At 41.7% G+C, this 24,922-nt stretch overlaps 1 protein-coding gene and 1 non-coding gene across 2 annotated transcripts; both read right to left on the reverse strand.

Annotated features, from left to right (window-relative positions):
• Positions 1-1,506: 1,506 nt before the first annotated feature.
• LOC115363032 (transportin-2) lies at positions 1,507-23,863 on the reverse strand. The gene is made up of 25 exons (XM_030057104.1): positions 23,745-23,863; positions 21,893-21,992; positions 21,421-21,496; positions 19,908-20,057; positions 19,480-19,586; positions 18,189-18,322; positions 16,910-16,991; positions 16,640-16,762; positions 16,115-16,233; positions 15,140-15,200; positions 14,581-14,752; positions 14,001-14,153; positions 12,348-12,573; positions 11,916-12,087; positions 11,613-11,699; positions 10,720-10,827; positions 10,403-10,561; positions 9,912-9,999; positions 9,560-9,658; positions 6,777-6,872; positions 6,527-6,602; positions 5,926-6,025; positions 5,627-5,701; positions 4,661-4,809; positions 1,507-4,414 (listed from the first exon to the last, which is right to left on the reverse strand). The coding sequence occupies exons 2-24, from the start codon at positions 21,989-21,991 to the stop codon at positions 4,702-4,704; spliced, it is 2,670 nt and encodes an 889-aa protein (XP_029912964.1). The 5' UTR covers position 21,992; positions 23,745-23,863; the 3' UTR covers positions 1,507-4,414; positions 4,661-4,701.
• LOC115364518 (small nucleolar RNA SNORD41) lies at positions 22,129-22,196 on the reverse strand. The gene has a single exon (XR_003928694.1). It is a non-coding gene; the product is annotated as a small nucleolar RNA SNORD41 (small nucleolar RNA).
• Positions 23,864-24,922: the final 1,059 nt, after the last annotated feature.

The following is a 24,922-nucleotide window of genomic DNA, read 5'->3' on the forward strand; positions in this document are numbered from 1 at the left end:
TTTCTTTGGAGCATCACTCTGGGGTCCCTCGGCCCCACTGCAGTTCGCCTACCGCTCAAATAGGTCTGCAGATGATGCAGTGGCTCTCGCTTTTCGCTACGCCCCTAGAGCACCTGGACCAAACCCAACACCTGTGCACATGCTCTTTCTGAACAGCAGCTCGGCCTTCGATGCAGGGTGATGTACTGTTTGGTCCATGTCTGCGATGGATCCTCATGCTAGGAGCTCATCACCAGCCTGTCACTCTCTGAAGAGTAACAGGCCGGTGTGAGAGAGAGTGAAACTTCTTGTTTCAGTCTGGGTAAACTGGATAAACGGTATTTTGCCCAAAAGGTGGAGTACTCCTTTAAGAATCCAAAGTGTCACTCAAACTGCTTTGTGCATTCAAGACAACTAAAGAATCAATTCTTTTCAAATTTGTTGTGTAGGAACAGTGACTCAAGTTGACACTCAGGACACAGCCTTGTTGATATGGTGGAATACAGATTGTGCAAAGTACTACCTGGATATTCCACCAAGTATACAATATCCAACATAAAATTTACTTCACTTAATGTGCCAGGGCAAAGATAAAGCATGCTCATGAGGACAGGGAATGGTTTCCTCAGTGACATATTGGTGATTGTACAGTATGCACAATATTACATGGCCATTTCATTCTCCTTCTCAAAGAAATCACAACATTTTAGCTGATTCCCAGCTTGATAGAAAACTTTTTATTTTCCCCATTCACAAAAGTAAAATAGAAAGGGATACATTAGTTAACATCTCACCTGCACCACAGTTGAGCAAAAGAAATACTGGTACTACATCAAATTCAATTGCCAGACTGGTATCAGATTGAAACAAAATTATGAATGAGTTCTTCACATTCTTCCCTAATGTATGCACCAAGCTCCGTCTCTCCCTCTCAGTCCAACCACTTTACATTTAATTTGACAAAAATCAAATGGTCCGCTATAAAACAATGAAAACAAAAACTCTTTAAATAAAAAGAACATTGCAGGAAAAAAAACTTTTAAAGTTCAAAACATTTGTGCAGAGCATAAAAAAAATCTCAAACAAAAAAACGGAACATAAATTAAAAAAATAAATAAAACAAAAATAAACATCACGAGCAATAAAATAAAAAAGTAAAAAAAAAAAAAATACTTGTGGAAAATATTTCAGAATTGATTTACTTAAGCACTGAACTTATTGTATCACTACATTGCGAGGGGTGGTGAAGCCTAAACTTAATATCCAAACCTTTAACTCATTGTCAAGCATTTTTGCAGTGAATGGTTCCGCAGCTGGTTCTCCAAGCACATCTGTGCGACTCGCGATCTGAGAGTGGCCAGCTATCTGTCAACATTCGGCTACCAGTTAACCCCAGGAACTATACCATTAATATTCACCTTTTGGGGTGATGCAGCTTACAAAAGTGGTCAAGGATCCAAAGCACTGTTGCATCAACTTCACACTTGTCAGAATGTGCTACAAATCCATATTAAATGGATTTAAAAAAAAAAAAAAAAAAAAGCCACATCAATGCCTTCTCAGAGATGTGAGTAGGCAAAGCAGATTTTGGTATTTTCCGTTACTCCAAGCCTAACATCTCAGGAGCTCTGAGCAACCTATGGCTCGTCTGGTAGTTAAAATGAGATGGTAACTGGCAAGCAAATGTTGATACTCCAAGTGGCCACAGGGCTAAGCATAACGGGGCTATGCCTAGGACATTACCTTGGGCTAGAGCTGGTGCAAAATTAAGTCTAAGCAGCACTCGCATACACACCCTTACAGTAAAACACAGACAAGTAAACATCCAAACACACTTTCATGACAACATAACAGTCCACTGTGGACAATGACAAAAAGATAAAGCTGGATACAGAACACCACTCCCTCACATATGCTTAACCAGTGTCAGGGGACAACTATTAGGATTAAGAATCAGTGTATTCCCAGGCATATCCTGCACAGTATCAACGGGTGTAAATATGGCAAACGGCAGCAACAGGCACTGCTTTGATCGTAAGCTGGAAAGGTTCTCTATTTGTCCAGCAGCGAGCTGCATTGCCGTTGACAAAGCTCTTTAAAGGCAGATCCCACAAAGGGAATCTGTAAGATGATACTCAAAAAAACGAAGCAACACTCATTGAAAAGCATGCAATGTTGTTCATGACCATTAAAAAGGACCATCTAGGTGTTTTTGCTTGTTTTAGCCCATTTACTATGATGCATGTATACTTTACTACCAGCCATCTTCTACAGCCTGCTATACTTTAGATGTTTGCAGTATGAAAATCAGCTTGCAAAGACTTGGAACTTGCTACAGATAAGTAATCTATCACAGTGAACATCGTGCCCAGGTTTATTTTCGTCCAAGTTACTTTATGGTTGTGCAGTATTATGCAAAGGCTACATGTCTTTTGGTATGTTCACATGCTGCTGGGAAACTCAACAGCTGGAACGTCGGAGTCAGCTGCCAAATAATGCTGATTTGGTTTCTCCGCGTTTTTAAAATAACAAGATATGACGACTGTCTTCACTGTTCCAAGTTATCATATAGAATGTGAATGCACCAGTCCTCCCTGTTGGACACAGAAATGCCGTCCATGCAGAGATGCCCACACAAGAGAACATACAATTCTCCCAAGAAGCGGATATATGCACTAAATTCCATCTTTCATGACTTCTAAACCCAGGCATGAATGTTAACCGGAGCAGCAGAGAAATTCAAGGTAAGTCGATCACCTGAATGTTTGATGGTAAAAAAAAAAAAAAAAAATACAGGGAAACTGAAAATATTTTTAAAAAATCTAAAAGTTTGTTATGCATTGGGAAATGACCAGAGGTAACGTGAAGTATCCATACAGTGTAGTTAATGGGCCAGCACATAGAAAACACGGTCCCTTAAAAAGACACCTTGATAGCTGAAACAGTCAAGTTTTAATAGCCATCTCCACACCTCACAAAGCTGTCATTCTACAAACAGAAAGCATGGGACATTCCCTAGCACTGGATTGGCAGGTACACTGGGGCATGGATCCAAAATACTGAAATTCAGACGTCCCCCCCTCCCCTTGAATCCTATTAATCCATTTTAGGAGGAGCTACATTATAAAACTAACCCGATATACAGAGGCCTCTTACCTACTCATTTTACCATTGCTTAACAATATCATCATTACGCTTACTTTAGCAAGCCATTAACAGTCCTAAAATCACTTAATCGAAAAACACTATACCTCAAGATCGGTATATTATTATTACTGAGCGCCTTACGAGCGAGATTCTAAATTTCTTACAAAAAGGAAAGTGCATTTATATCGAAAAGAACCAATTCATATAACTTTAGGCTCTTACCGATGCCTTACCGCTCTCTTTACGTCCATTTCGTAAAGACTCTAAAACAACGAAGCAGCAGCAGCAAATGAATTCTCACCTCACCTACAGTATTTGAATTCTTGTTGTGGTGAGTGATTCTCCTAACAATCAGATATAAGCTGAACCCTGTATTAATCTACCTATAGTGGATCTTAACACACAACCTCCATTTTTTATCTATGGGGACAAATGGGGACTGATCGCACAATCTGTATTGAATGGGAGGGCAAAAGACCCAAGCATCTGACAGCTTCAAATTATGGCAGCCTCCTCCTGCCATCGTAGGTAATCAAGTTGTAAATAAATGAGCAACAGGACAGACATTCACTCAAACATGCGCCACTTAACAGGAGGTGATCATATGCCATGCAATAACTCTCTCATTCCCTTATTTCAGCAAGTAAAATGACAAATTGCAGATTCAGCATTACAAGGTAATGAGTCTTGAAAGAAAGGAGCAGGTACTGTGGTGGTAAAACTCGAGAAGGAACAACAGACCTAATGTGACTTTTTTTCCTGTGTACAGGACCACTCCGTCAGGGCAGAGAGCTGCCTTGTTTCAACAAGTCTATTTATGTGTGCCATTCTACTTACTATGTGCACTGCGGCATTGTTAACTGTGGCACCCTATGCTGGTTCAGATAATTTCTTTAAATGTACCTATCTGCCACCCCGCTCCCAGCTTTCATCTATCTCAATAGAATTATCAATCACAGGAGGGGGAGGCCAAAGCTAGCCCCTTTTGCCTACACCTAACCTAAGATCCCTGTGGTGTTGGCGAAAAGTCATTTTTTGAGTGTGTCGGATTTAGTGAGGCATTTAATCCAAGAGGTATATGTAATATCCCCAGTTTACCCTCCCAAACCCACCACCCTCCTCCCACCCACCCTCTCAGAGACACACAGGGCGCGGGGGAAAGGGGGCCAATCCACAGAGTGGAGGGTCAAGGCCAGTCGCGTCCCTTCCTCTCTTCTTTCTCCCCACGATCTGGGCAGTGCAATTACACAGATGGATGAGTTCCCCAGTAACCCTCCCCTAGATTAACCTGGGAAAGGAAACAAAGGAGGAAATGAAATCACACTCTATTAACTACTGGCAAATGCAGACTTGCTAATATTGACCAGGGATCAAGTGACGTGAAGGGGAAATTGTCTGAGATTTTAAGAGAGGGAGCTCTGGATTTGAAAACAAATCTGGGAACAAAATATAACATCGTTGATCAATAAGATGGGAGGTTCATCACTTCCAGAGGGTGGAATAATATTTTGTGAGTGATCGGTGCTGGTCATACCTAACAGGTCTGTGTCCTGTGTGGACCGTGGGGAGGTTGGGCTAAACCCCGTAGCAGGCCGATAGGCGCTCCTTCAACAGAGGAGGGAACTGCTCAGAGAACTGCTGCCAGTTCTCCTCTCCTACCTGGTCCTTGAAGCCGTGAAGGATCTTAGGAGAATAAACACACAAGAAAACTGTCATGGAGACAGAATGAGGTCTGCACAGTGATATTTCAAAACACAAATGGGTGAACTCGCAGGACTTGAGGAAGAAGTCTAGATCTCCATCCGTATAACTTGTACTAAATGAAGTACTAAATGAAATATAATCAGCCCCTTTCCTGACTGATCAACTTGGCTGATTAAAGCTGGAATTACTGATTAGACTGTCCTAAAAGTAAAAATTTACAACTGCTTTATATTTTCCAGATAGCACACCACACGGCTCAGACCCTGAAACATCGACATTGTGTGTTCTGATTTCGAATGTCTGATGAGTGATCATCACAGGGTGTGGAGGCCAAAGTAGCTGGCTGACTGGTAACATCTGGACTTCCTGACTGTGGCCTGATATGAACAGACATGCAGAAGTCTATAATTCAGAAAATTGTATCCCTTTACTGTAAAGAAGCCTTTAAATCCAGGAAAAAACAATTCTTATGCCATGTCACAGTATTACAATATCAACTAATAATATCTAGTATCATATCATGATGCATCACCCATTTGTGAAATAAACAGCTTGTGACATTTATTGAATCAACATGAAAAACAGAAATTTACACTTGAGCTGGTGGATCATGTCTGTCCAAGCTTTCAGCCTTGCCTGTTTTAACATTTGTAATTTAAGAATTCAGTTACACCATTTAGATACAATTCCAAACCCAATGAGGCTACTTCTTTGTGTTTTTTTAAAATCATATCCTGCTAAATGCTGCAAGCCACATCACTGTGTTTGACAGGGTAGGATCGTATTATAGAATTACCTTATAAAACATGTCTCTCAGATCATCCTTGGGGTTGACCCAGGAAGCAACAGCATCACAGAAGAAGATGAAGTCCTGAGCAGAGATTTGAGGAGACTTGTTACTTTACAGTACATTCCAGTGGGACCCTCTACATTTCTTGTCCCCAAAAAACTCAGAATTTGACAATATCCACACCATTTATTTAGATTTCAAATATCTGGTTCAGGACCATCATGGTAGAAATGGTGGGGAAAAATATATCTTTGACTGTAATTAAAAAAGGTCCTTGTTTAATTTAAAACAGTGGGTTGCAGTACCTGCACCACTCCTCCGGGGTTGACTCCGATCATCATGCAGATTCCCCGGAACGCTGAATCCTTTTCCTCATTATCTCGGATATTCCTCAATGATGTACACCTGGGGAGAGAGGTGACTAAGAACCATCAGAGCTATTCTGTGACCAAAAAAGCACAGAGGCTCAAGTGGAAGTTTCCTCCATCCATTGAACAATGGGCTGATAAACTTTATTAATAAACTGAGTCAATTAAATCTCAGAGGTCTAAAGTGCAACCATTTGGCCTGAAAAATGTAGAATGTATTTATATATAATAAATTTCAGTCTTTGAGGTGCTGTGTGTAGTTGAAATTGTGGAACCAATTTAAAAACATATGTGGTCTTGTTATATAGGAACCCCCTAGAAAAAAAAAAAGACTTAAGGAAGCTTGTGCCAAAACTATCTATGTTCATCTCCACTGCAAGAGGGAGGGCCTTTGGGATCTGGATCAGAAAAAAAACATGGGAACATAGTGTATCATTGTAAATCAATGAGCTGGGTGTTTCATCATATCCAGATGTTAACTGATTGGATGGGATTAGGCAAACAGAAATTTTTAGACCACATGCACACTGTGACTAACCATGGTCTGATGAACTGCTGCAGCTGTGGCGCCACCTCCTGGGGACAGACGTAACCCAGTCTGCCAATAGTAATGGCTGAAGATCATGAGGAGACAAGGGTTAGCCATGGCAATGTACTATACAACTTAGGCTGAATTTTATCTGCCTGCAACACAGATCAACAACCACAACATCTGCTAGGAATATTCACATTTCTTTAATAAACAATAATTGTTTTGGAGATACTGTAAGCACACACTGTGCGTGTACCTGTGTTTTCCAGCAGGGTTTTGGGGGTGTTGGGTCTGTTGATGATCTCCACCAGGTGGGGCAGAACCATGCTCACATAGGGCTGCATTTCTGCACCTAGAAACACCGAGCAGAAAGAGCATGCCGTCACCTGCCTGAGTACACAGTGACAACCCACAGTGTCACAATAACAGATTGTGATTCTGAAACAAACACTAAGTTCAAAACTCAAAATTAAAGTATGACTACAACTGAGGAAAAAAAGACAGCTTCCAGAAATAGGTACAATGCTTGACCTAAACAATATAAATTAATTCCATATTTCCCTCTGGGAAACCATTTGGACAACCAGAGTAAGAGTTCTAGATGTGAAGGACAGTTTGACACTGCCAGCGTGTTTTCAGCTAGAGTCAAATTTTGACTGCTGCCAAGAGCCAGACTGCTGCTCTGTCGAATTCAGTCTCCCTCCTGTTAACTACTCCATCGCTCTGCACAGATTTGCCCTCTGAGGGTGGAATCAAATTTCAGCTTGCAGAATTATTTTCTGAAGGCACCAAATTTAGCAAATTAAATACTGAATTCATCTTTTGCAACATAGCACTGATGTAGCACTGAAATTACAATTATGACAACACCATAACAAGCCACACTTGTAGATCACTTGTTATCGGTGATATTATCATATCATATCATGTCATTTTCAGGGTTCCCACTCAATTAAGGCAATCATTTTCTGGGATATTTTCAAGTCAACAGCTTCAAGACCAAAATATGTAGTCATATGTAGTGGCATTTGGGAGGCTGATATGATCACCATTACAGGGTGTAAGCAATGAAAGTTTTTAATGACTTGTGTGAAGGCTGTGTGGGTGGCTTTCCAACAGGATGCATAACATTTTGTTTTCCTGATGTTTTCTGTATTACTAGATAATATAAGTACCAGTGTTGTTCAGTATCAGTGGAAATCTTTCTGACAGTTGCCACTATAACTTGTTGTAAAGATTACTGCAACTGTGGCCATGTCCACACATCATTTCGCCCTTCCATCCACACTACACTGCACTTGCGTTTTCACACCGTTTCAGTTTTCCAAAAGCCCACCGTCCACATTGGCCCTATCACATGACGATGTTGCATTATAGTTATCAGTAAACTGCATTTTCTGTATCCACACAAAAATGCAAGCCCAGCATTGTCAAATTTGCCCCCTTTGAAGACCATTTTTGAAATACTCTGTCTTCATGAGTGGAAAAACACCTGCTTGGAGTGGATGGAAGATTAAAATGGACAAAAAAAAGAGGCATTTTCAAATTTACCCAGCTAAGTGTGGATGTGGCCTAGGGCTGAACGATTAATTGCATTTGCGATAATATCGCAATATGATAAAACTTGATTTCCTAACCGCAACTTGCGCGATTATAAGTTGGTCACAAGATGCGAGCTACAGCGAGTGGAGCTCTCAGCCGCACCAACTTTTCATCTTGCCCTTTAACCCGTTGCGCAATGGCCTCTGGCTCAACGGAGCAGAAACTAACACAAGTGAGACTTTAGTCTCGAAGACGAACAGCACGTTGGTGGTGTGGAATTGTTTTGGTTTCAAAAAAGATGTTGCGCAGCGGCAGGTGTTGTGCAGAACATGCCATCCTACCGTTGCTACTTCACGGGGTGACACTTTCAAACATTTCGGTCAGTGATCCCTGTCTTGAGGTATTTGGCTTGCCAGGCGCACTGGTGCTCGGCATTTTGGCCAGACAACTGTCATATATGGTTTTGTGGTATTTTTTTAAATGCTGGAACAAGTTCGTAGTGTTACCCCATGAAGTAGCAACGGTAGCACAGATAAAATAAAAATTCGCATATTAAATCGCAATCACAATATTGGGGGGGGAAAAAAAAAAATCGCAATTAGATTATTTTCCCAAATCGTTCAGCCCTAATGTGGCCTGTAAAAAAAAAAAAAACATCAATCAACACTGCCATTAGGGAAACAGATTAAGTGGAAGAAGTGTGAATCATTAATGATACAAATCATTTTCTCCCCTGTGACTGACTGTTAAGGTGTTTGGGATCTAGACAGTGGGGAAGTCTTCAGTTTTCTTCTGATATGACATCATTTTTTTCTAAAAGGTGGTGATTGGTTGGCTGGGCCCCCTAAGCTCACCTGGACAATCCCCTGCCTCCTGCTTCTCACTTCTGCCTGTAGGGATATCACACACACATACACTGTCACTGGGCTGACTGGATCACACACACAATGGCTGGCCTGGCATGCACAAACGCTCACACACTGTAAAAGTGTTAGTGGACTGGCTTTGAGTAACCTGCCATTTTCATGGCACAAGTGTCAGGTTAGACAAATTGACACATCATGCTCTGTCTATCAGATTTATACACTATAAACTACATCATTATTTTGGCTGATTGAAATTTATCAAACACTGCATGGCCCAAGTCCTATCTCCACACAACAATGCACATAATGGGACTGAAGCTACACTTAGTTGGTAGTTGCACTGTTCAAGTTTTTTCCCCCCAAGACAAAGAGTAAAAAAAAAAAAAAATCAAGAGCTACAAGTAAAAGGCAAGAGGGAAAAAAGGTCCTAGTTTCACTGACATGCAGATCTACTAGTATTTTTCAGAGTCACACACAAGCTGATGTCTGCAAGATCTGGATCAGAAAAGACATGGGAACAAAATGTATCACTATGTATCAATGAGCTGGGTGTTTCATCATTTCCAGATAGCAGCGTGATGTGCATGTGTTTTTAGCTTGAGTGAGACCAGCTTCCTCCTCACCCACTTACCCATCTGCATGGAGATCTCTCCTATGGCCCAGGTGGCATTGTTACACACCGAGATGAACTCTGGGTTCAGGTTGAGACCCAGGATGGGCATGAACTCAGCTGGAGGGAGAAGATACAAACACACTGCTTACTATACAGGCACACAGTGGCATCTTAACACCCTAACAGATAAACAGCTCCTTTTACAACCTCCTGCTTATACACACCCACGATAAAGAAATAGGATCTGAATGAGACAATATATAGGGAACAATAGCTATGACACTGATTCAATGCTGGATGTTCCCTGATGTTTATATAATAAAATAGACAAGGGATGAAATTCAATCCACTGATACCGAAACAGACTCACCGATACAGGGCTTAACATGAGGGAAGCAGGCCTTGGTTAGATCACCCAGCAGAGCAAAGGAACTTTGCCTCACCTCAGGCATACTATCCTGCAAGACAAATACAAAAGCAATTTGGTGTAATAATCACAAATGCTTATGCCAGGGCTTAAAAGTAAATATCTTCACACAAGTCTGACACCTTGAAAAATATATTCTGAGAAAGGAAACACCTGGAGGACACTGATCAGCTCTTAAATCTTTATTATGCAAGTCCTCTCCTTCAAGCTTTTGTCCTCCATCTGTGAGGCACCTGGTCATGCCACACCTTGGTGGATGATACACAGCAAACCCTTCAACCGGTTAAATATGTTTTGACTCTTAACTCATGTGGGAACAAACACGCTAACTAACAGTTAATCAGTTGTGTGTTTCATTGGATGACAGAAGGAATAGGACTCAAAGAGTCCTTCATAAAAGAAACACAAACACACAAGCCCTCAGTCCACTGTACCTGCATGCACTGGAAAAGCAGGGTCATGATGTTGGATCGAGCCACCAGCTGCTCCACATGGCCCCCCAAACCCTCAGCCAGTCCACTCAGTAGGTCCAGGGCCACAATCATAAAATCTTTGTCAGGGGCCTCATACTGGTCCGGGTGCTGGTTGTACATCTGCACATGCACAGAGAGGATAATAAACGTCATTTTGAACAAATACACGTCAAATGTATGAAGCACAGTCATTGTATTATAACATATTGGTATATGTAACATCATAAATGACTGTCACTTGTGTACAACTTGGCATCCAGCAATGTGAGTGTTCTTACCATAGCCTGAGCTAGTGTCTTCTGGACTAGGGTGACACAGCGCTGGTAGACAGGCTCACAATAAGGCAGGAACCCACTCTGCAGGGCTGTGGCGACTGACGACAGGCACTGGTTGATGTGTACACAAAGAGAAGTCTACTTAGACAGACAGCAAGATAAATTCGGTCTCTGATGATTTCATTCCACAAAATGAGCTCATCCCGACAAGGTAAATGCCATCACCGTATTTACATGCATTTTAGTAATCATTTTGTTCACATTGTGTGTGCAGTTTACCGGACTTTTAAAACGTCATGTACACAAGAAAGCCTATTTCCACAGTCAGTGTAAGGTTTTATGACAAACGGGCTGAGACTGCTAGATTTCTGCTGGAGAAATCCCATTATTGTACCATGTACACCCTTACTCAGATATCTGAATGAGTTTTTAGGAGTGTGCATGTGTAAGAAAAGAAAGAAGATAAGGAAACTTAAAACAATAAAACACACACTGTACAATGCACAGGAGTATAAAAAAAATTCTGTTCTACAAGTTCCCTGAAGAATGCTTAATAAATTAATGACATTACTAACATTATTAATAAAAAAAAAAAAAAGTCTGGCACCCCCTCAGGGACATCCCCACAAGATGCTGGCAGTGTGATGCATTGTTGGAGAGTGCATACTGAGGATATACTGAGGATTTTGAGAATCAGAATGAGGTAACACATGTAGACACGTTACCCAATTTCCTGCCATGCCTCGTTCCTGCCTCGTTAATCACAATATTCTGGTCTCTGAGGTGCATGTAAATGTAGTACATACGACATAATTTTGACAATGTTCAGGGCACACTGACTGAGTAGGTGTGAATGTTATACACCTTAGATGCATTGAAAAATCCACTGTCCATACCTCCAGCAATGGGAAGAGATCCTTGTCTTCATCCTTCAGCTCATTCCACTTGGCAATGAGTGGGGGCATCAACTTCTGAATGTACTCCTGGGGTGAGAAGACAAGCAAGTATCACACGAGTTGTTTTTCTACAGAATTAAATAAACAGAAAAAAATGTATGCTTCAGCACAGCCACTTCTATTCTTGTCTCCAACTATGCACAGGTCCCATCCTGTACTTGCATGCACTGAAATCTAATCTAGTGCACAGATTTGTTGCTGTCCTCTATATGGCTATGGGGTGGTATATGTGCAGGCACTCACAGGCTGGTTGAGGTGGTGCCCCACTGAGTCTGCCAGAGTTCCTATGGCATCATACAGGATGAGCAGATTCTTATGCTGGTACTTCCCAAAGGCAAAAACCAACGTGTCCAGGATGAAGCTCAAGTAGGGCACCAGCTCTGTACACGCCTCCTCCTCCAGGGTGGCAAACGCACTGAGAGAAAGAGGAGGAGAAGATGAGAAAATATCAACATGTGATGACTGATTCTACCAGCCTAGGAAAATTATCAGCAGGATGTGGATCAGAAAAAATATAAGGGAACAAAGTGTATCACTGTAAATCAATGAGCTGGGTGTTTCATCATATCCACATGACTGGAAGAGCAGGGAGAGAGCCTGAAAAACACAATTCATGAGAGACAAGGCTCCTGCATACAAAAGTACGCTGTCACTGCTCCCATTACATATATCTACCTGCAGGCAGCTTCCTGCACCCTCTTGTTGCTGTCCAGGATGCGTTTAAGAAGCTCGGTCATAAGAGGCTTGAGGTGGGAGTCGGGGGGCTGGGAGACCACCCAGTGTGCATAGCGACTCAGGGTCCAGCAGGCAATGGAGCGCACCAGGGCCTTCTTGTCACACAGACACTGGATGAGGTGGGGGATTAGCTCCGGCAGGTAGGGCACCATGCCCTGCATGCAGCCTGGGGAAAGGAAAGGAAAGAGCCAGTTAGGTGATTTTAGAGCAACACTCCTCTTGCTACTTTTCAAATGATGCAACTCTCACACTGGCTGACATGAGATTCAATCTATCAGAACAGCCCCCTCACCAGAGTGATTTGTTCATATGGGTGTGAAACCCAGACTGGGGGTAGTTCCACGTCGTTATGGACAAGAGCTGTGATGCAAATTCAGTATGTTGACAGCAGTGTTCCCCAGTTTGTTGCTTTGCATGGAGGAGGTTTGCCGATTTAACTATTAGTTAATGGCCTCTTCACTGCAATGTCAAAAACAAGCATCTGTGTATGTGTATCTGTTTTGGTGTTTCTGCTTTATTTGATAGTCACAGTCACAGCAGAGAGACAGGAAAGGTAGGGGGAGAGAGGGTTAGACATGCAGCAAAGGGCATGCGGTCGGATTCTAACCCAGGACGCTATGATCAGGACTCAGCCTTGGCACATGGTACGCGTGCTTAACTGGTGAGCCATCGAGGCGCCCCATGATGAACTTTTTTTTTTTAAGCGGCTACAAGGTTTTCATTCATGCAAAGAGTCGACAAAGGTACAGAGGACGTATCAAATTCAAGGTATCACAATTGATTGTGGAATTTAACATTTTCAAACAATACCCAGCTCAAATGTTTGTAAGAGCATGCATGCACAGGCTCTAATGAAACAACATCTGTAAATTTGCATCAATTAAGCTATATCCTCTAAATGTATTTTGAGGTCAGTGAAATATATAGAAGTGATCCTAGGTGACTTGTTGGGGCAGCACCACCCTGCTACAACATGTACACCGGACCAATCTCTGCACTGGAGTCATGTTTTGGGATGGGACACGCATTTCTCAGGTGGGGCTTGGGATGTGCTGAGGCTCTATTTAACTGCACAGTTGCTACAGAGGAATACCCACTGAGCAAACAGAAAAACCATCATTTCACAACTTTGATGCCAACTGAGAAGTGTTTGCATAAGCAGCGCTCTACATTTTTAGCATTTCACTTACTTAACAAAATTTGAGAGGACTCTCATGGATCTATTATAATTACCCTGGCGTTCCTGTAAACCCTGCTGCTATCACCATTACTGTTAATAGTCACCAAAAAAAGTCAAATTCACACCACAGAAGGAGCACCAATGCAAGATGTTTTAGTCTGAGCCGATGAGTCTGGTAGTGACAGAGCAAGAGGAAGCACAGCTCAAACTGAGGGTGGAAGATTTCAATGATCTCAACAACAAGTTTTATTTTGAGCAATGAAGACTGGTGTCATTTTCTAACTGTGAGGCAGTGTCCCCAACAGTCAGCTTGTAATGAGCTGGGAGTTTCAACAAATCTAGACCAGAATGCAAAAAAACAAGTTAAAAATAAAAGAAGAGAAAATGAGAGCTGTAGTCCTGCAAGGTCTTACCCTCAGCGATAGCTCCCAGGACCAGGATGCCAGACTCCTTGATAACCCAGTCAGGGTGGAAGAGCAGGCCTTTCAGCAGTGGCAGGAGGTGGGGCAGTAGCTCATCACGAAACACGTTGGCCAGGACATCCAATGCTGCCGCCGAACACTTTCCTAAATCAGAATGAAAGTCTTTTTACAATCATTCATCCAAACCCCGACCTGCCCCGCTCCTGCCACCCACCCTGACAAGAGAACACTAACTCTGTGGACAAACTGTGGACTTCATCCTCACATATTTACCTGAGACAGTGTGATAAAAAAAGAGTTAGGGGAACTAACAGAAACCTGTTCAACAAGTTAGATAAAAGCAACCGATGGTAAATGTATGATGGTATTCATTCCTTTATAACACTAAGTACAATCCATGAACAGAGGCCAGAATCATGGAAGATAACAAGAAAAAGAGAGATCCAGACTGATTCAGACCCATCATGTTGGTAAGAAAACAGGACATGCTTTAGTCTTCTAAGCCACCAGGACGTCCTTTTGCCAAATGCAGCACAGTGTGTCTCAGCAAAAGCCGTTTCCCACCACTTACGCAGATTCCAGTCAGACAGAGTGTCGTCATCATCATCGTCATCTTCTTCTATGTCCTCACCCTCCTCGCCCTCTCCACCCTCGTGTTGGAGGGTGACAGTGCGCGACTTATGGAACCGGGGCTTGATGTCCTGATCGCTGTCTGGCACTGCCTCGTCCTCCTCCACATCACCCTGGACAGACACACATACATTTTATGGTATGCCTTTCTTTGGGCATTACACCATCATTAAAGAGAGATTAATGATGGTAAATGTTATGTGAATTTGATGCAACAGGTTAAAAGTGACATGCAGGAATGCAGGGTTTGGCAACAGTTTCAACCGAGCTCAGGCAGAGAGCACAAACTACATGTCACAAATACTCCCACAGTTTGAGCTTTCAATAAATCAGTATTTTGTAGTTACACAACAAGAAATGTTTTCCTAGTGAAAATATTAAGACAAGTCATTCTGAGGGAGACAAGGAGACAAATGTTGGGTTCAGATAGTAAAAGTACAAGATGTTCCAGCCAGCGAGAAACAGGAAGGGAGAAGTGAAGAAGCACAGAGAGAGCTCACCTTCAGTAGTATGATGTCAATCTCTGAATACTTCATCCCATTTACCAGGATAGGAATCAGTCTAGATGGTGGGGAGAGAAGCAAAAGAATTCCTTGGTCAAACAGCAAACCAACCACTGTCTACATGCTAACACACTGAAGTATTGATCTGTATTACTCGGGAACAAAGTGTGTCAATGTGCTGGGTGTTTATGCTGTCTAGGGTAAACTCGTGTCTACCAAATCTATAATAACACAGGCTCCTATTCACTCTTTAAAAAGAACACTTTGCGCAAAAACTATATATTTTCTATCATTTAGTCACCTCCATTTAAATAAAAAAAAAAAACAACAAAAAAGTTTTCATAGACCTTTTCCACAACAGCCATTTTGAGATAAATAACAGAGTAAACACAAGTAAGTCTAACGACATTAATTAAGGTCCAACAGAGCCATGGTCCTGGTATTGTGCATACTGGCACACTGGAAACGCTCTAATATTTTTTCCAAACAGTCTGTGACTTCACTTGCAACTTGATACGTGACAGTGGCATCACATCTCGAGTGCCAGAAATGAAAAAACATAGAGCTGGTACAGCCGTAACCGCAGTGCAAAACACTGCTTTGTATATAAATCATCTTCATCGCTGATGTCTGCTGTGACAAAAAGGAATCTGGTAGCGCGACTTGATAAATAGATGGCAACAGGCCAAAGATGATGCATGTTGATTTTCTTTCTGCAGCCTTTTGTTTTGTTTCCACTATGAAAAACAGTTTATCAGTTACCACACATACAAACACCTATGTCGTTACCACAGCAGCAACCAAAACACATAGTTTAACACTGACTAAAGATCAAATCTGAGAGACAAATCAGATTAACCTGCAGTCTAAACAAAGCCAAAATGACTGCAAAAGGATCAGGTGAAAGATTTTTCAGGCTGTCTTTTTTTCTGTAACATATCTACTTTGTTGATAAGTTAATGTGTTACTTACTGCACCAGATGTCCGGACAGCACCTCCTTGCAAATGGGTTGCTCTGCCAGGGTCAACCAGAACTCGCAGGCCTCCAGAGCCACGTTCTCATCGGGGTCCTGAGTCCGCTGCAGCATGTACTGACAGAGACAAGAAAGGCACATGTCAGAGGCTAACACTGGGCAGGCTGATGTGACAATATCAGGGGTTCTGATATGGAAGAGGAGCAGGGAGAACCAGGAAGAGGATGTACGGGAGTAATCCGCTGAATGCTGAAAGTGCTACTCTCCTGAGCAGGGGTTTATCAAATCTGGATCAGAGACTTTAGGAACTACAGACATCATTGTGAATCAATGAGCTGGGTGTATCATCATGTCCAGATTAAAAAGGAAGGCGAGTTTAGGTGAAAAACTCAGAGAGGCTTACACAACCAAGTAACCTTAATTTAATTTATTTTTCCTAAACAACATAACACAGATGTGATATCCAACAGTACTGTATCCCTGTGACAGTAACACAGCTGACGGGGCATGTGTCTGCCTTTACCTGGATGATGCTGTGCATGTGGGGGATGAGGCGGTCAATGCGGACTTCCAGCAACATGACAAGAGCCCGGCACACGTTCTTCCTGACCTCGGAGTCGTCATCTGCTGCCAGCGCAAACAGACTCTGGGAGGAGAGAAAAGAATCAGGCAAAAGCAATTTGAGGGAATAAGACAAAAACTCAAGTTACCTCCACTTTTTCTCGTATGCCAATCAAACAACAGTACAATGACTGGTGGCTTGCTTTGCTTCAGGTTTGCTTCACAAACTCACCTCTATGAAGGTGTCAATGTTGTCCATCAGGGCCTGGGCTCTGCCAATGATGAACTGGTTCACACAAGCAATGGCATGGGACCTGCAGGGAGAGAGGTGGTCAGCCAAGCCAATGTATCATTCAGGTATTAGTCAAATAGTGTGGGGGATTAGATGTGAAAGAAAAGGGGGTGAGGTTAAAAGATGCTGTCACTCAGTTTAAGAATTCATACACAATATCTGGAGGTCTGCAAAGCTCATTTTTGTGCTACAAAATGTTTCAAAATTAAAGAAATCTAAATTTTTGTCCAAAAACTGGACAGAGTATGGCAGTGTTCTCTTATGCTGAAAGCAATCTATAAATGTATGTCTAGATGGAAAATTAAACATGCACTATGAAAAAATAAGTGACTTAATTCAAAGTTTGTAAAAAGTAAATAGCCTTCTCTAATATTGAGCTGAACAGTGACACAAGCAAATATTCATATATTAAATATGTTGTTTCATCCATTTTCAGGCTTTAGTTACAAGTCCTGATAAATGCAGGCATCTAAATGAATTTTAAGGCGTGGGATGGATTCTAATTCACAAAAAAGGCAGTTCCTCACATTTCAAGCATAATAAATAAAAAAAACATCTCTCTTCTAATGTAATGTGACACTGCATAGGTTGAACTCATGCTGAATCCGACTACAAATACTTACCATACCCGTTCAGCTGACTATTTCTCATTTCAAGTTCCACGAGTTCACTCCGAGTTTGGAAAAACTGCTTTTAGTTACTGTGCACCAACCTCTTGGAACATTTTGCAGAACACACTCCTGTTTGACTCTTCCATCCTTCCTGGCCATTTTAGGTCACTACTTGCAAACTACCTCGCTCCTGTATGCAATTGTTTTTAATGTTTTGTTTTATATATTTTAACACTGAATATATCTGATTGTGTATTTTTCATGTTGTATTGTGTATATACTTTTTTGCGGTGTATGTCGACCTCGACATCATTGTAAATGAGGGAAACCTCAATGATCTTCGAGGCTTTAAATAAAGGTTTGATTGATTGATTGATTGAACTCGAAGTGAGATTATTTGACTGTCCTTGAGACCATAAGAGTCTAATATGGACTCTTGAACTGAGTGCCTGCATGAGGGGTTAAGTGAGATCATGATATTCAGAGTATCTGGATCAGACAGTATGAATACAAACACCTTCACTGGCAGTCAGATGACATTATGCATCACATCCAGAGGCTAAGAAAAGACAATAAGCAGAGAACAAGCGCTTTCCCTTCCCCTGTACCTGATCTTGGGGCTGCAGTGCTTGAAGAACTGGAGGAACTTTGGGATCATGATGTTGAGTGGTCTGTTGAGAGCATCACTGTCCAGCAGCTCAGACGAGTCCTCACAGATCTTCTGCAGCGCTCCAAACGAGCCCTGAGACATGGACACACACAGAGAGGCTGTCAAATCACACGCAAACATAGAGACAGAGACAGAGGAGAGAGTGGGACTGGATCAGAAAACAACATGGGAACAAAATGTATCATTGTCAGTCAATGAGCTGGGTGTTTCATCATGTCCAGGTCATAGAGAGAGGGAGGTTCAGAGAGAGGGCAAAGACAGGGAAGGCTCCTACCACTCTGAAAGATCTGAGTGTTCAAAAAGTCATGTGACTTGTGGCAGTGCAGTATGCATGAACAACAATAACTCAATTATGTCACTAGTTTGTATTATAGCTCAGAACAAATTTAAATTTTAGTCAAACACCATAAAGTCCAAGAAAAATAAAAAAGAATCAGAAATGTGAGTGTCAACTTGCTTGTCAAATGTGTCAAAAACAGACGGTTTTATTGTTTTTATAAGTCAGCTGAACTGAATGCTTGACCAGCACAAGACTCTCATTCTGTTAGTCACACAACATCTGGTTCTCAAAAGGTGATGGCTACTGTCCAGTGCAGTCGGTCAGCGGTAAAGAGTTGTTTTAACTAGGACTGGGCGATACAGACAAAATCAAATATGACAATATTTTTGAATGAATATCGCAATATCAATATTATAGGGATTTGCGCTTTCACAAAATATTTACAGGAAATTTTTGCGAAACAATCATTGGTAATGTGGATGATGACGACCAAGCAGGTACAGTCACATGGTAAAACAGCTAAAACAGTCTAATACGATCAGCAAGCTGCATCCCTTTACTGTAATGCAGACTTTAAAACCACGAAAAGACAACACTTATGCCATATCACCATATTACAATACCAAGAACAGAAACAATGAGTCATGTTGCACTTATCCTTTAAATAATTTAATACAAAATATTTCTCCAAATGACCATTACCCACTGATTACTGGTATCAGCCGAAATGTTCAGCGCCACCTAATTTTGTGCTATTGTTTGCAACTTCACTTCACATTTTGCATCATATAAACATGTTGCATCAGAAAACACTAAATTGGAGTGCAGTGTCAAAATTCATAGCCACATGTAATTTTCAGGGATAACAAACAGCCCTATTCTTACAGCACACAAGAGGAGGGAGAGGAAGAAAAGGGGAAAAAAGGGGGTAGAGTGGGTCAGTTCAGACCTCGCAGGTGTTGTAGTCCTCTGAGTTGAGCAGGTTGCAGAGCTGGGGCAGCAGCTCGGGCCATGTCTGCAGCTCCCCCTTGGAGGCAATGGTTGTTATCAGGATTCCTGGGGGAGGAGGAAGGGTACAAATAGTACAAATAGATTCATATTAGGACTAATGCGACACTGAGCTGGAAGTGCTATGTTTGTGCTGTGTGTGTGTGTGTGTGGTGGGATCTCTGGATCAGACAGTATGAATACAAACACCTTCACGGACACTCAGCTGTTTTTATGCATCATCTCCAGAGGATAAAGGGGAGGGAGGGGCAGGAAATAGAAAAGACGTTGCGGTGGGTAGAAGGAAACTGGGCCACACCGACTAATCCCTTCCTGAGTATTAACACTACTGGACTTTGTAACATCCATTCACAAAACTTACAAACTCACCAATGGTGGCACGGATGAGGGGCGAGGGGTCGCCAATGTTGTTGAGACATTCCTGCTTGATAAAGTCGGCCACGGTCGGGGGAAAGTTCTGGTAGTGGGCCTTCACATTGTTCTTCAAGATCAGACCGCTCAGAGAACGAGTCGGCTCATCTGGACATGAGGGAGGGGAGGGCAAGGAAGGAAGAGAGACAGAAACAGATCAGAGAGGAGAAGGAAGCAGCTGATTAACATAAATATCAGCAGTTGAATGTGTGCGTATGTCCTCAGAAACATTGTAAAGCAAAAGTGAACAAAAGCAAAAAGGCAAATCAAGAGGGTTAAAATGAGAAGAATGTCAGCAATCTACTTTTTGAAATGTGGCTGACCAAACAGTGAATGACTGTCTAATGACAAGGGAGGCAATACTGGTATGTGGGTGTAAGGAATGTATACATGATTAAAACTGGTCACTCTAGTTTAAAAGAGGCTGTTTTGCTTTGTTAGTGACAATAAACACAAATGATGGCATTACATGCAATTTATCAGAACCAGGAAAGAAGAACCTGCAAATGCATGAACCAATGAAATTAAGATTTACATAAAAATGCATAGACCTCAAAAGCATTTTAATTTTACTTGTGGTTATGTTGTAATTTGGAAATCTAACTCTATAGGGCTGGGTGGAAAAAGCAATACACCAATATATCACAATCTATTCTTTTTAATTCAGTTTTTGGAGTCGGTACATCCTGATATCAATACTTGTAATAATTACATTATGTTATGTAACAGCAGATTAAGAAGGGAGTTAAAATGTATGCTGGGAATGGCTCCAGTCCCCTTGTGACCCTGATTAGGAATAATTGAGTATAGAAGTCAGATGGAGTGACATGATTTCAATAAATTTAAATGTCATCTGTAAGCTTCGCCCATTCTGCATCAAACTACTGTGAAAACAACACAAATTTACCCACCACCAATGACAGACTAGAGAGCAGTCAGCCACAGTCTGACACAACTGGGCCTTTTTCACTAGTGCGTGCATAAATTTCCACTCACTAAAGCATTATGGCGGCCTTTAGATCTGTTAGGAACATGTATCCCATACCTGTGCCTAGATCTAATGTATCAGGATTATATTGACGACTGCCATTAAAATATATCTACAAGACACACACTGAAACAGGATTTCTCTTTATCTTGCCAAAATGTGATTTTTTTAAATAGCACTAGTGATTTACATCCTCTAACACTGACAGTAAATACTATGTCTCACTTTGTATGGATTTTTTAAAACTACCCAATTTCAGTCCAATCACACAGGACATGTTAACATCAGGTATAAACAGGGCAAGAAAATTACCCAATTTCCCCTTGGGGATTAAGCATTTCTTGTTCTGAGACTAGTGTTTTTCAGTGTCTCTCCCACTTGCTGAAGACTCTGGTAAATATAAGGGTGGAAACATCACTGTGAACCAGTGTGCCTGGTGTGTCATATCTAGATGAAACGACATGTGCATAGGTGGTGACTCACCTTCAGTTTTCAGTCGTGTGAGGACAAATATGAGATAGTTGTTGAAGTCAGGGAATTGGTTGAGTTGTTCAAGTTTCTAGCATGGCAGTTAAGGTCCATTTCAGTCTGTGTATCCAAACTCAGCAGCTAAGTTTTAATCATTAATTTATACTAAACATCGTGTGAGACAAGTGCAGGATGTGACCAAAGAGTTCATAATGATGTTTTAGCTTGGAAAAAATCTACATGGAATTACTTTAACATCCTGAGGGCATTGGTATGCTGACATAATACTCTAAACAGGGGTGCCATCCACATATGTTGATGGTGTCGTGAGTCTAAATTGTGGACATGAAAATGCATATCATTTTGCACTGGGTGATACTCTAAAAAAGAAGACTATTGTAGATAGGGGTGAGCTAAATCACAGAGACACAATGTGCCCTTCTCAGTAATACTGAACACATCCACAATTGAAACTGTAGGAGGATACTTGTTGGACAGCTCTCTGTGTGGCTGTGTTGGGTGACTGTGAGTCCTTGAGGAGTTGGAGGACCTGCTGAAGTCCCTGCTCATCTGGCTGCCACTCCATCCTGAGGAAACACACACACACACACACACACAAATAAATTCACAGATTACAGACAAGTACATAATTTCTCATGCTTTCCTTACAAGTTAGCCCAACTCACAAGAATCAGTAAAGGAAAACTTTCCTGTAAGTGAGCTTTGGATCAGACAGTATGAATACAAACACCATCAGCAAAGTCAGATGTTTTTTTCTGCATCATCTCCAAAGTGAGGAATTGTTTTAAAAAAAAAAAAACAAAACAGCATGTAAAGGTCAACTATGTAAAATGTGTTTGTTGACACTTTCATCACCTACAATAACTCAAAGGCAACAACCAGATGTTTAAAAGATTTAAAGAGAAAACCATTAATGGTAACTTTCTCACCCATCACTTTCCTGTCTTTGCCAACTTGACTTAAAATCAAAGTAGTGTGTTTTAAGTCAGCGCATCATGAGATCCTACTCAAGTCCGTGGCAGGTCTACAGTTACAGCTAAAATAGGAAGTGCTGAACCTCGACCTGCTGTGTGCATGGAGCTAATTCACAAACTTGAGCAAAGAATACTAGTTCTTATTCCTAGGTGACCCATTATCTGATCATGCACCAAGTGATCAGAGGAAAAAACACTAACAAGAGGACAATGGCTATATGTTGGTTAATTTTAGTGGACAATACGAAGGTGAGCGGCGCACATGGTGCGGGCAGAAGGCAGGCCTGTGCTGCGTCGCGCCGGCTAGCACCAAGTCGACCTGGACAAAGACTTGGATACCTGCTAAAAACACCCACCAGCAGTTTGCCTCGGAGTGTCTGCATGCCAACACCTAAAATATAATTGGAAATCGGCTTGCAGCGCAGAAAACGAGGACATTGGATAACACAACAGGCAAAATCTCTCAGTGACCCGGCTTAACCGCTCTAATCCTCCCCTACCCCCACGACACCCGGCCACGACGCCGGTACGACACTTGTTTACCGCTGGAAATTTAATAATACTGTAAAGTAAACGTGGAGCCGGTTGTTGAGGTGTAACTTAGTGAAGTAACTGTGGGATCGCGATCAAAAGTGGCGGCTCAGACAGAAGTTATCAGGAAGGAGCTGGATATGTAACGTTCACGGGACAGCCTTGTGCAATTCTTGGCTAGCCGCCCATCAGCATGGCTATCCTCACATTACACCGAGATAACGTTAGTAGTCTTTCCCCACTCTCAAATCCAGGTTAGTTTGGCTCGCTGGTTGGATTGGAACCCGTTTACAATGGAGATACTGATTTAAAAAAAAGAAACCAGGCATGTGCAAATCACAGTTGAGCCATTTCTACGAAACATGCCCTTCTTGCGTAGGCCTGGTCGACAGGGCAGACCCCGCGGCTCACTGGTCAAAATGTGCCAAGCCAAAAGCACAAAAAGGTGATAATAACACCGAAACCTGCCGCAATTGAGTCGAAAACGACCAGATCCCATTAGAGAACTGCAACATCCGAGTCGTCGTCCACAATATTGTGGTTAGGGACACATTTGTGAGCTACGAGAAGCCACAAACTTGTACAACACGTTTTGCTAACAGGCGTTAGCCGCTAAGCCGTGTGGACGGCAGGCTGAAGTGGCCGTGCTGCTGCTACAGGCTAGGCTAAAGCTACACGGCTAGCGGCTAACGCATTCCAACGGCTAAAGTTCGCAGTAGAAAACTAGTTAGCTGACGAGGCCACCCGACCACTGCCAAGTTTGTCAAGCGTGTAACTTAAAAGAAAGCAAATGTGCGGTGATACGTTACGTACAATATTGATTTGTAGGTTGAAATATCAACACGGGGCCGCTCTTCTCTGGTGCTTCGTAGCGGATCCTCGCAAATCGTTCAAACCAAACGAACACGCCGACGGGAATTGGCCTATCTCGGCTTCCGTTAACTACGTAGTGTCGTACTGAGCTGTGTGAGGGGGAGATAGTCACACATGATTAGGCTGCAGCGAGCTGAGTGGGTCAAAGGGGTCATTTTTGATTTTGTGTGACTTATCCACAACACAAAACGTCCAAATTTTAAAACACAGGGCTGAACTTTGAATTTAAGACCAAATTAATTAAGGTAAGGTAATTAAGGTAATTTGGATATACCTACCAAAGGCATATCCTAGGTGTGCTTGAACAGCCCTTTAGTATTCTTGGCAGCTATTATGACCCAAAAACAAAAAGAAGAATTCACTTTACAGAAGAGAGATTAAATATAACAGCCTATGCTATGCCTATGCTAAAAAAAAAAAAAAAAAAAAAAAAAAAAAAAAACAGCAAAATACTTATCTAATGGTAGACGACGGGCACCACTCACCTGGTTATACTTTTCAAAATAAGACAATCTCAACAAAAAATGTTTTCAATATAAACCATAAGTACTATGATTCTGAGAAGCATAAATGAAAGTTTTGAGATACCTTTTGTTACACGTCAGCCTCCACATTGATGTACATGTACACACTTAGATCTACCACTGGCAGTGATAATGAAACATCTATGGTCAATGTGGAATATTACTGATATTCAGTCTATCTGCTGATAACATTTGAAACTCAAGAGATAAGTGGCTTGTAACATTAGCTGATTAATGCTTTCTAAGGGGCTTACTCCCAAGAGCATGAATGACCAGGCGTTATCCGTATCAGTGACAAATAATCCTGTCGCTGAACACTTGATGTCATCTGCTCTAATTAAGCGAGGAACACTGTGAGTACGTTCAGAAAATTATGATGCAGCCTACAGCAAAGTCAACAAATTGTCATTTTTGCCTAAATGTGAATTAACGTTTTCCTGTTTGAATGCTGCTTTTGATTGATTGAATGAATGTTAAAATGAAAAAAATAATCATAAATTTTTGTTGACTGAACCAAGGGAAAACACAAGGGATTGCCCATCTTTTTTACCTTTGACCTAATTTCAACCCTAGCACTCATTATGCTAAAAAGGC

Source organism: Myripristis murdjan, chromosome 8, assembly GCF_902150065.1.
Source record: "Myripristis murdjan chromosome 8, fMyrMur1.1, whole genome shotgun sequence".
NCBI lineage: Eukaryota > Metazoa > Chordata > Actinopteri > Holocentriformes > Holocentridae > Myripristis > Myripristis murdjan.

Bases quoted from the DNA above. Each gene is read 5' to 3' on its own strand.
- LOC115363032 (XM_030057104.1), bottom strand. From the start codon at position 21,991: ATGGAGTGGCAGCCAGATGAGCAGGGACTTCAGCAGGTCCTCCAACTC. The intron at 20,058-21,420 runs GTGAGTCACCAC...CCTCATGTCCAG, and splicing joins CACACGACTGAAAACTGAAG to ATGAGCCGACTCGTTCTCTG. The intron at 10,828-11,612 runs GTATGGACAGTG...CACATCAACCAG, and splicing joins ATCTCTTCCCATTGCTGGAG to TGCCTGTCGTCAGTCGCCAC.